We start from the raw sequence: 10903 nt of genomic DNA, 5'->3' as shown, positions 1-10903 counted from the left end.
TGGCGCAGTTCACCACAGTCTGTCCCTCTGTGTCTTCTTTGAAAGTTGGGAGGTATGTAAATATTAAGAATTCACTGTTATACTAAGAAATGTCACAGTATATTATGGGCCACGGTGCTGCCTAATATTAAGATGTCAGAATAATAGTTTTTTAAAAAAATATAATAAGAAAACAACTGCTATAATTTTTATTCACTGAGAACCTGAGCGGAAGGTGTAACACCGCACACTACCACTGGGTGGCGCTGAGGTTACGTCTGTGTTCAGTAGTTACGCGCTCTGTGAATTTGCGCACGCGTTCTCGTCTTGGGCAGTGACGAGAGCGCGGTCCCTTTCGCTGGATATCCCTCCCCACCACTAGGGGCGCTGCTGTCTCTGCTGCTTCTCACAGACCTGTCAGTCCGGCGGGTGAAGGGTGCCCTGCTCTACATCCGGCTCCCCAGTTCACGTCTTTTTCGGACTTGTGTATGTGACGACGTCATCCCGGGACGCAACACAGGAGCTGCGGAGTGGGAGCAGCCGAGGCGGTGGCGGAGTGTGGCTGCCGAGCGCGCACCTTCCGGCTAGGCTGTGCCAGTGAGCGAGCGCTGGGCTCCTGCTCCCGGGACTGTGGGGACGGCCGCTGGGGGAAGTTGTGTGCTGGTAGAGGGGCGGTGCTCCCCACCTGCTGCTGACACATGAGGACAGCGGTGCCCCCCAGCACATGTGGCTTGTAGTCCCCTGCTCTCCCGGCTGGTGGTGACTCGCATGTGTTTTGCAGCTCCCCATGGTCCCTGGGCTATTGGTGAGGGCACATGTGGCTTGTCGCTCCCCTGACTTGTGGTAAGGGCACAGGTGGCTTGTAGCCCCCGCTCCACCGACTTGTGAGGGCACATGTGGCTTGTAGCCCCCTGCTCCTGGCTTTTGGGGGAACTTGTGTGGTGTTTCCAGACTTGGAAGTGACGGGGCCTCCGGTCTGGCCAGTATGGAAGGACTGTCCCTCAGTGATGCTGAGCAGAAGTACTACTCCGACCTCTTCACCTACTGTGACACTGACAGCACCAAGAAGGTGGCCTCCAATGGCCGGGTGCTGGAGCTCTTCCGAGCTGCCCAGCTCCCCAGTGAGGTCTCCCTGCAGGTAATCTCCTGTTTCCGTCATCTACATCCATCACTGCCCTCTGTCTTTATATCTGACTCCTGGGTGCATTCACTCTCCAAGTGCCGGCTCGGGGAACAATGCTATGGGCAAGTGCCGGCTCGGGGAACAATGCTATGGGCAAGTGCCGGCTCGGGGAACAATGCTATGGGCAAGTGCCGGCTCGGGGAACAATGCTATGGGCAAGTGTTTGCCTTCTAGGTTCTCCTGAACTTGTGGCTTTTTCTCTTATGTCCTGGTATCTGGTCCCTTGTGTTACTTGCTGGATTTTTCTATAAAAGTTGAAGGAATACTGTCACGTAATTCATAATGTTTTCAGTGGGATCAATCGTGTCTTTTGTCAAAAGGTCTCCTCTTGGTTAAGAGCGGTGCGCTCCACATATTGGTCCTGTGTTCCCATCCTGAGCTCATTCCTATCACCGTTTTATGACTATTATGATGAGTAATTGCGTTCTGCTTAAATCTGAGTTCAGACATCTGTGTATCCATCTCCTGACCCAAACTTGACAGTATCATATATGCCTGTCTGAATTTAGCCTAAGTGAGTCTTGTTGTGATCTGTCATGGTGTCACATCAATATTTGTAAACCAAAACCAGGAGTGGAACAATCAGAGGAGAAGTATAATAGAAACACGTCACCACTTCTGGATTTATCACCCACTCCTGTTTTTTTCTTACAAATACTGAGGTTAAATACCGAATGTGTCTTTAGTTGTGTGTGTTTGGTTTACATTTGTGGGTCCTTCCCAGAGAGCACATGTGTTTCTTGGCTCTGTAGCCACAATCTGTGTTTCAGGGTAAACTGACCCAATGCCACATCACTGTATCTTATGTTGACTATGTCCAATTGGCAGACACAGGAGTGCCCACAGATGGGTATTGTGAAGTGGTAATGAACCCACGTCCACCAGTATGCCCACCTGCTAGACCTCTGACGGACATTAAAGTTAAGGACAAGTTGTTTGTATTTTTGTCTGTTTTAGTCATTTTGTTTCTCTAGGCATTCAGAACTTCACCACTCACCCATTCAAGTAGGAAAACAGAGACCATCCTATTGGCATCTGTGTGCTGACAGTTTGTCACCGACTAAGGCTAAGTGCCCACGATGCAGAAACAATGCAGAAATGCTGCAGATTTTTTCCGCATCTCCCTGGCATGCTTTTTTCCTGCCAGGTAGAAGCGTTTCTGAAGCGTTCTTCACATGCATTTCCGCATGCGGGTTATCAAGCGCTTTTCCAAGCAATTTTAGCATCACTTGGAAAGTGCTTGACAACTTGGTCACACTATATAAATCCATGCAAAATGGCATGGATTTTATATAGTGTGACCAAGTTATTAGTTGAAAAAAATAATAAAAATGGTAAAAAACAAACAAACAAAACATTATACTCACCTTCAGATGGCCCGCGGTCTTTTCTCCGCTGCGTCCGGTCTCTTGTACGGCTTGCGGTAGTGTGAAAGGACCTTCCATGACGTCATTTAGTCATGTGACAGGTCACGCGACCACCGACGTCAGCGTTCGCATGACCTGTCACATGATTAAATGACTTCATGGAAGGTCCTTTTAGACCATTGCGAGCTGTACAAGAGACCGGACGCATCATACTGGAGACCGGGGGACATCGGAAGGTGAGTATGTTTATTTTAAATTCTTTTTTTAACAGGTACCATGATACCCGGGTCTGGATGAGAGTCTCCTCTTCTCCAGATCCAGATACCATCCGCACATTGAATCGCTTAATATCCGCATGTGCACATGTAGTCATGCGGATATTAAGCGATTCAATGCAAGTCAATGGCGGCAATTACGCTGCGTTTCCGCAAAATTAATGGTTGTGCTGCGTTTTTTTCTGTAATGATAATCCGCAGCGGAAATTTCCTTAGCATGTGCAAAGCACATGCGGATTATCATTGGGGACCATGGGTCACGTATTACCAAGCGTTTTTTAAGCGTTTTCGCAGTGGAAATTCCGCAGCAAAAACGCTTGAAAAACGCATAGTGGGCATGCAGCCTAAGGCTATATTCACACTTTCATATGCTTTCCAATTTTTATTTTTTCTCTGACAGCACACTGACCCATAATTTCATTGATTCATAGGCACATCAGTTTTAAAAACGGGTCTTCGTCTCCAGTCCGTGAGAATCTGTTCATGTGGGTCAGACTCAACCATTGAAATCCATATAGAACGGATGAGCATAGGAGACAGACTTTGTCTTGCAGAGGTCCATCCGTTTTTCACTCGTCCATTTTTAACAGAGGTCAGACAGATTGTCCCTTCAGTTTTTAAAAACGGATGAGAAATAAATGACAAATGTGAAAAATCTAGTTCTATTGTCACCGATGTAAAAAGTTGACACGGATCTGTGAATGTCGCCTAATGCTTCATTCAGACGTCCATGATTTTTCTTGTAACAGAGCACACGGATCGTTGTTAATCAGTGTTTTGGATCAGTGTTTGGTCACAGTCAGTTTTTGCGATCAGTGTTTGTTCAGTGATTTTCATGTATACTTAAATTACAGAGCTTCTCCTATTAATCACGAACAGCACATGAACTATACACTAATGACATCTGGGTGCTGTCTGGGATTTTCACAGACCCATAAACCTGTATGGGGAATGTTGATAAAAAATGGAGATCTCTGATATTTGGTTTGCGGACCAGTAGGTAAGCAAAAAACACAGACATGTGAACAGCCCAATGAAATATAATGGGTACGTTTTCTCTCCGTGAAATTCATTGATAGAACCCCTGCAGCGTACAGTGTGTTCACTGGGGGGGGATTCATAAGTCTGCAGTCACACAGAGTGGCTGCAGACTTATCGTTTTGGACTGAACAACCCCTCTAAGGCTATGTTCCCATGAGTTTATGACTCTGCATATTTTTTTTTTCTGCATCAAAAACGCGTCTTACAGTTCCAGCAAAGTAGATGGGATTTACAGAAATCTCCTGCCCACTGTTTTTTTTTACTCCGCGTAAACTGACCTGCGGTGTGAGTTCCACATCCACAACATGTCAATTTCTCTTGTGGGTACACTGAGTTCTCTGTGTAGAATTTCCCCATAGACTTGTATTAGATGTGGAAAATCTGCAGGTAAAAAACACACAGGCATTTTTAGGGTGTTTCCATGCAGGGCTGTGGAGTCGGTAAACCTAACCCCTGACTCCTCAATTTCCACGACTCCGACTCCCTCATACATGGCTCATATTTAAGTGATAAAGTTACTGTAGCACAGATTCATCTCAGCTAAAAGTCTAGACCCTTAGATCAGGAATAGGACAGACATTTATAGGACATTTCATAACTTTTCCAAATTCTTATGAAAAAATATTCCCCACAAACTGCATTGAGCTACTGTACCCAATTTATTATATATTGTAGGACTCGGTCCATTTTATTCCGACTCCACCAAAATGGACTCCGGCTCCACAGCCCTGTTTCCATGGTGGAAAGGTGTCAAAAACGTATGTACTCAGTGCCTAAATTACACTGCTCAAAAAAATAAAGGGAACACTCAAATAACACATCCTAGACCTGAATGAATGAAATATTCTCATTGAATACTTTGTTCTGTACAAAGTTGAATGTGCTGACAACAAAATCACACAAAAATCATCAATGGAAATCAAATTTATTAACCAATGGAGGCCTGGATTTGGAGTCACCCCAAATATTAAAGTGGAAAAACACACTACAGGCTGATCCAACTTTGATGTAATGTCCTTAAAACAAGTCAAAATGAGGCTCAGTATTGTGTGTGGCCTCCATGTGCCTGTATGACCTCCCTACAACGCCTGGGCATGCTCCTGATGAGGTTGCGGATGGTCTCCTGTGGGATCCCCTCCCAGACCTGGACTAAAGCATCCGCCAACTCCTGGACAGTCTGTGGTGCAACGTGACGTTGGTGGATGGAGCGAGACATGATGTCCCAGATGTGCTCAATCGGATTCAGATCTGGGGAACGGGCGGGCCTGTGGCAAAAAGGTTTGCTGTGTCTGTCAGCGTAGTGTCCAGAGGCTGGAGGTGCTACCGGGAGACAGACTGTCCAGGAGTTGGCAGATGCTTTAGTCCAGGTCTGGGAGGAGATCCCACAGGAAACCATCCGCATCCTCATCAGGAGCATGCCCAGGCGTTGTAGGGAGGTCATACAGGCACGTGGAGGCCACACACAATACTGAGCCTCATTTTGACTTGTTTTAAGGACATTACATCAAAGTTGGATCAGCCTGTAGTGTGTTTTTCCACTTTAATTTTGGGGGTGACTCCAAATCCAGGCCTCCATTGGTTAATAAATTTGATTTCCATTGATGATTTTTGTGTGATTTTGTTGTCAGCACATTCAACTTTGTACAGAACAAAGTATTCAATAAGAATATTTCCTTCATTCAGATCTAGGATATGTTCAGTGTACCCTTTATTTTTTTGAGCAGTGTATATCAATAGTTTTGTCAAAGCCAAATACCAGGAAGTATCACAAATAAATCTGCTTTATTTAATGCATGACATAGCAAAAAAAGACAGAAACCGCAGTGTCAAAAATGCGATGAATCACCGCAGGTTACCTAAGTTTAAATAGGCGCAGAAATGGTGCATAAATTCTGCAGCTTCAAAAACGCACCAAAAGCTCATTGTGGGAATGTAGCCCAACAGGCAAAAATTGGTACCATAAGAGAAGCTTGGGGGAAACCCCCAGTAGTTTTGTTGCTTCATATGAAAGGCATACAAATGACACACCGATGTTAAAAATGGTTAGATGAAAAATTAATGAAATTGAGCCAAGCTTGCTGATGAAAATGAGTTGTGGTGTTAGGCTATGTGCCCACGATGGAGAAATGCCCTGGATTTTTCCTGATCTTTTCTGCATCTCCCTGGCAGAAAAACGCATGCGGATTGTACATGCGGATTGTGTATGTGTTTTTCCTGCCAGGTAGAAGCATAAGTGAAGCGGGTTGCGCATGTATTTCCGCATGCGGGTTGTCAAGCGCTTTCCAAGTAATTTTTAGCATCACTTAGAAAGTGCTTGACAACTTGGTCACACTATATAAATCCATGCAACCGGCATGGATTTATATAGTGTGACCGTAAAAGAATGGTAAAAAATAAATATTATACTTACCCTCTGATGGTCTCTGGTGTCCTTATCCGATGCGTCCCGTCTTCCTGGTGTCTCGCGATGGTCTAAAAGGACCTGCCATGACGTCATATAGTCATGTGACAGGTCACACGACTGCCAATGTTAGCGGGCACGTGACCCGTCACATGACTAAATTACGTCATGGCAGGTCCTTTTAGACCATCGCGAGCTGCTGGGGAGACCAGGGGCCATCAAGAAGGTAAGTATAATGTATTTTTTCTTATTTTAATTCTTTTTTTACAGGTACTATGGTACCCGGGTCTGGATGAGAGTCTCCTCTTCTCCAGACCCAGGTACAGTACCATCCGCACATTGAATCGCTTAATACAGGGGTCGACAAAGTTGTTCAGAATCTAGGAGCCAGCCAAAAAATTTAGGAGCCAGAATTTTTTTTAAGCAAACTTGGTTTTTAATTTAACAAAAAAAACATTACAAACGTTATAAACAACATTTTACTTTTAAAGATAATAAATATTATATTTTGATATTTTAGATTTTAGGCAACATTCTAGTGTTTTTCACTTTGCTTTTTGTGGCCATGAACATGCCTTGTGATTTTAGAGCTGAAGTACCAGTGGTCCACATCCTTGGCAGGATCAAACGCCTTCACAGATGGCCCATTCATGGTGATCATAAACAAGTCACTTAAACTTTCTTCTTGCATCCTTGATCTGAATTTATTTTTGACCATGTTCATCAAACTAAATCCTCTTTCACAACATGAGGTTGAGACAGGGAGCACCGCCACAATCGACAACAGGTTTCCCAGAACTGGAAATCTCTCGGTGTTGGAGAGTGCCAAATCCAGAAGCTCACACAGTTTCTTTCCTTTTCCAAGGACCTTAAACTCATACCACTCATTGAGGAGTGAGTGAATGCATTGGTCATCACTTTCAGGTGGAGATAGCTGTTTACGAAAATGATGAGCCAAAGCAGTAATCTCAACCACACCGTAGTCTTGCAATGTTGTTCCTGCTGGCCAGGCAAAGGTGTCAAACACTGCGGTGGATCTTTCAATATTTATATCACTTAGAAATCGCACTGTCAAGTATTTAACTGCATGATTAATTAAATTAGCTTTTTCCTGCTGAATTGATGCAGCTACAGTGTTGCTCAGTCCATGTAGCTGTACATTTTGAAACAGTCCTTGAAGAGATGTTCCTGAGACAAATCTGGCCTCATGTTGTTTTGGTGCATCTCTAAGTGAATTGATTGTTGAAATTGTGCTTTTTCCCCTTCTCCCATGACAGCACCACCTGAGAGAGGGTATCCGCCCACCAAGGACAGGAACCTACTGAATAAAAAGGCGGTACCTCTCCTCCGCATCAGTTTTGGTTCCTGTCCCTGATGGGAGCCTCACCAGGTGGTACCTCACGTACCTGGATTATGGACGGTGCGGCCTGGAGGCCGTGGAAGCAGCAGATGGTCCCTGTTCCCAGCCCGTCTGGCTGCTGCCCGGGTCTGCGTGTGGGGAGGAGGTGCTGTTTCTGGATTCCTCCCCGCGTGCGCCGGGGCCTGCGGCCGGGTCTGCGCCTCGCAAAGATGAACTGAGCGCGCCGGCCGGCAGGTCTTCCGGGCTGCGCACGTGGGGGTCGCGTCGCACCCTGTGGCGGAGCGCGCCGGAAGTCCGGGCTGCGCACGCGCGGGGTGCTGACGCGCCCTATCACGGAGTGCGCCGGAAACCGGGTCTGCGCATGCGCGGGTGGGAAGCTGTCATCCCGCTGCAAGCGCGCCGGGTGCCGCTGGGCTGCGCACGCGCAGAGGCAGGTGGATCTGCGGGTAGCGCGCCAGCTGGCTAAATTTAAAAAAAAAAAAAAAAAAAAAGAGAGATGAGCACACTGCCGGAAAGGGAGGAGCCTAAAGGAGGTGGAGCCCTACTGCTTTTAAGGATGGGGAGCAATCAGGATGGCGGTGTCTGCATCCCCGCCATGATGGATGAGGAACCGCAGTCACCTGGGCAGCAGCTGTCACCGCCACAGGAAGTACAGCAGCAGCCACAGCCATCAAAGCAGCGCAAGCAGCTCAAACAAATGGAACGGGAATCTTCCCATCGACAAAGTCACAGCAGTGAGGGGCGTACGAGTTCCGACAAGACTGGTCAGAAAAGACTTCGTCAGTCCACCTCCGCCAGATGGGAGCCCTCATGTGAACGGCAACCACCGCCTCCGGTACCCTAGTCTGAACGGCAGTGTGGTGAGTGATCTTCGTGAAAGTCTCACCTTGAATAATGTGCTCTTCTCTCTCTCTCTTTTCCTCCTTCTTCTCCTTTTATTTCTTGGGGCAGGAGGCGAAGAAGTGTAGTGCTAAAAGTAAAAACAGGGAGTGTGCTTTATGCAAAATCGGTCTTCCCACCTCCTATGCCAAAAACCTATGCTCGGACTGTATTCAGAAAACCATTGCAGAGGAGTCCCCCAGGTTTTCTTTAGAATTAAAGGATCTAATCCAGACAGAGGTCAGAGAGTCCTTAAGAGGATTAACCTCACTCAAAAAGAAAAAGCGAAAACTAGTTTCTTCAGAATCAGAGGAATCAGTGGAGTCCCGTTTTACGAGAGAACTGCCTTCCTCCTCTAATCACTCCTCATCGTCATCGGAGTCTTCGGATGATGATGGGGGGGGCAGACCTTGTTTTTCGGTTGAGAATACTGAGAGACTAGTTAAAGCCGTCAGAGGGACTATGGGTATTACCGATACCAAAGTGCCCAGAACAGTCCAGGATGTTATGTTCAGGGGCTTAGACCAAAGGAGGAGACGCTCATTCCCGGTCAATGACAGGATTAAATCTCTGATAGAAAGGGAATGGAAGAAACCGGAGAGGAAGGGTCAGCTGCCGTCATCCTCCAAGCGGAGGTACCCCTTTGAGGATGAGGATGCGGCTAAATGGGACAAAACCCCTAAGATTGACGTGGCCATTTCAAAATCTTCAAAAAAAAAAAAAAATCCACTCTGCCCTTTGAGGATTTAGGAGCCTTAAATGACCCGCTGGATAAAAAAGCGGAGTCCTTCCTTAAGCAAACCTGGGAGTCGTCAGCAGGGGCCCTTAAACCAGCAGTAGCAGCGACCTGCACTGCTAGATCTATGATGATCTGGCTTCAACAATTGGAAGACCAGATCAGGGGGAATGTGTCCAGGGAGAAAATTCTATCAGACCTTCCTCTTGTGCAGGGAGCGGCTGCATTCCTGGCAGATGCATCGGCAGATTCAGTTAGGCTGGCTGCCCGGTCTGCAAACCTCTCTAATGCAGCCCGTAGGGCGCTATGGCTCAAGAGCTGGCCAGAAGATGTGCAGTCAAAGTCTAAACTGTGCTCAATCCCTTGTGAGGGGGACTTCTTGTTCGGCAAAGGTCTAGATGACATCCTAGATAAAGCCGCAGGCAAAAAACATGGATTTCCCACGGTGTCTGGTTCCCGATTTAACAGTTTCTTTCGGAAGAGAAAATACAGCCGCAGTAAAGCTCCCAGAGACCAAGGTAGCTGGAAAGACCGAAAGCCGTATAGCAGAGGCTTCATGTTTGGGGGTCCCTCCTCCGAGAATAAGAAAGCCCCTAAGTGACAGTTCCCCCCGGGTGGGAGGAAGATTGTCCCACTTCCTGCCTGCCTGGAAGGAAATTTCATCCAATTCTTGGATCTTAGGGATAATCAGGAGGGGGCTCACATTAGAGTTCAAAAGCAGGCCCAAGAACACTGTCAAAATATCAGCCCCAGAGGTTTAGCGGAACAGATAGCCTTACAGCAGGAAGTTCTCTCTCTGCTCATGAAAGGAGTTCTGGTGGAAACACCTGCACCCGAGCAAGGAAGAGGATTCTATTCGACTCTCTTCCTAATAAAGAAGCCGGACGGCTCCTTCAGGACCATTGCGAACTTAAAGAGACTGAACGACCATTTAATCTACAGGCCTTTCAAGATGGAAACAATAAAATCAGCCATAAAGATGTTATTTCCGGACTGTTTTATGTGCGTCCTCGATCTGAAGGACGCCTACTACCACGTCCCGATTTTGCCAGATCATCAACAGTTTCTAAGAGTAGCTGTACAATTCGGCAGGCACGTAAGGCATTTTCAGTTCGCAGCTCTTCCCTTTGGCATTTCCATGGCGCCGAGAGTCTTCACAAAAATCATTCTGGAGGTCACAGCGCACTTGAGGGAAAGAGACATTTTGGTCATCCCTTATCTGGACGACTTCTTAGTAGTGGGCAGATCAAGTCAACTCTGTGCTCTAGCCCTGGCGGACGTCATGGCCAGTCTAAGACGCCTAGGTTGGCTGTTAAATCTGGAGAAGTCAAGGCTGGAACCAAAGAGGGTTCAGTCTTTCCTGGGTCTCATTCTGGACTCAGAAAACCAAACCTGTCTTCTGCCAGAGGAAAAGAAACTGAAGATCAGATCCCTAACATCTCAGGTTGTCAGCAATCCGACCATGACCCTGAGGAGTGCAATGTCTCTGTTGGGTACAATGACGTCTTGCATCCCGGCGGTTCAGTGGGCCCAGCACCATTCCAGATGTCTTCAACAGGAGATTCTGGCAGCGGACAGGCGGCTCAAAGGTCGCCTGAATGGGAAAATATCTCTTCCAGATGTTGTGATCAACTCCCTGGACTGGTGGACATCTCCGGTCAACCTATCTTTGGGGGTTCCTT

General features: G+C 46.9%; 1 protein-coding gene across 4 annotated transcripts in view; it reads left to right on the top strand.

The window, feature by feature from the left end:
* Positions 1 to 366: 366 nt before the first annotated feature.
* The window catches only part of REPS1 (RALBP1 associated Eps domain containing 1), a 115417-nt gene continuing 104880 nt past the window's right edge, over positions 367 to 10903 (top strand). For all 4 annotated transcript variants that reach the window (XM_073671340.1, XM_073671341.1, XM_073671339.1 and 1 more), the window contains exon 1: positions 367 to 1117. In XM_073671340.1, the coding sequence (XP_073527441.1) occupies positions 965 to 1117 (153 nt within the window). In that variant the 5' untranslated portion in view covers positions 367 to 964. The remainder of the gene's footprint in view (positions 1118 to 10903) is intronic.

This window comes from Phyllobates terribilis, unplaced genomic scaffold (assembly GCF_046119375.1).
Source record: "Phyllobates terribilis strain yellow unplaced genomic scaffold, ASM4611937v1 Scaffold_3__8_contigs__length_932513732, whole genome shotgun sequence".
Taxonomy (NCBI): Eukaryota; Metazoa; Chordata; class Amphibia; order Anura; family Dendrobatidae; genus Phyllobates; species Phyllobates terribilis.
This window is presented reverse-complemented; position numbering and strand designations above follow the sequence as displayed.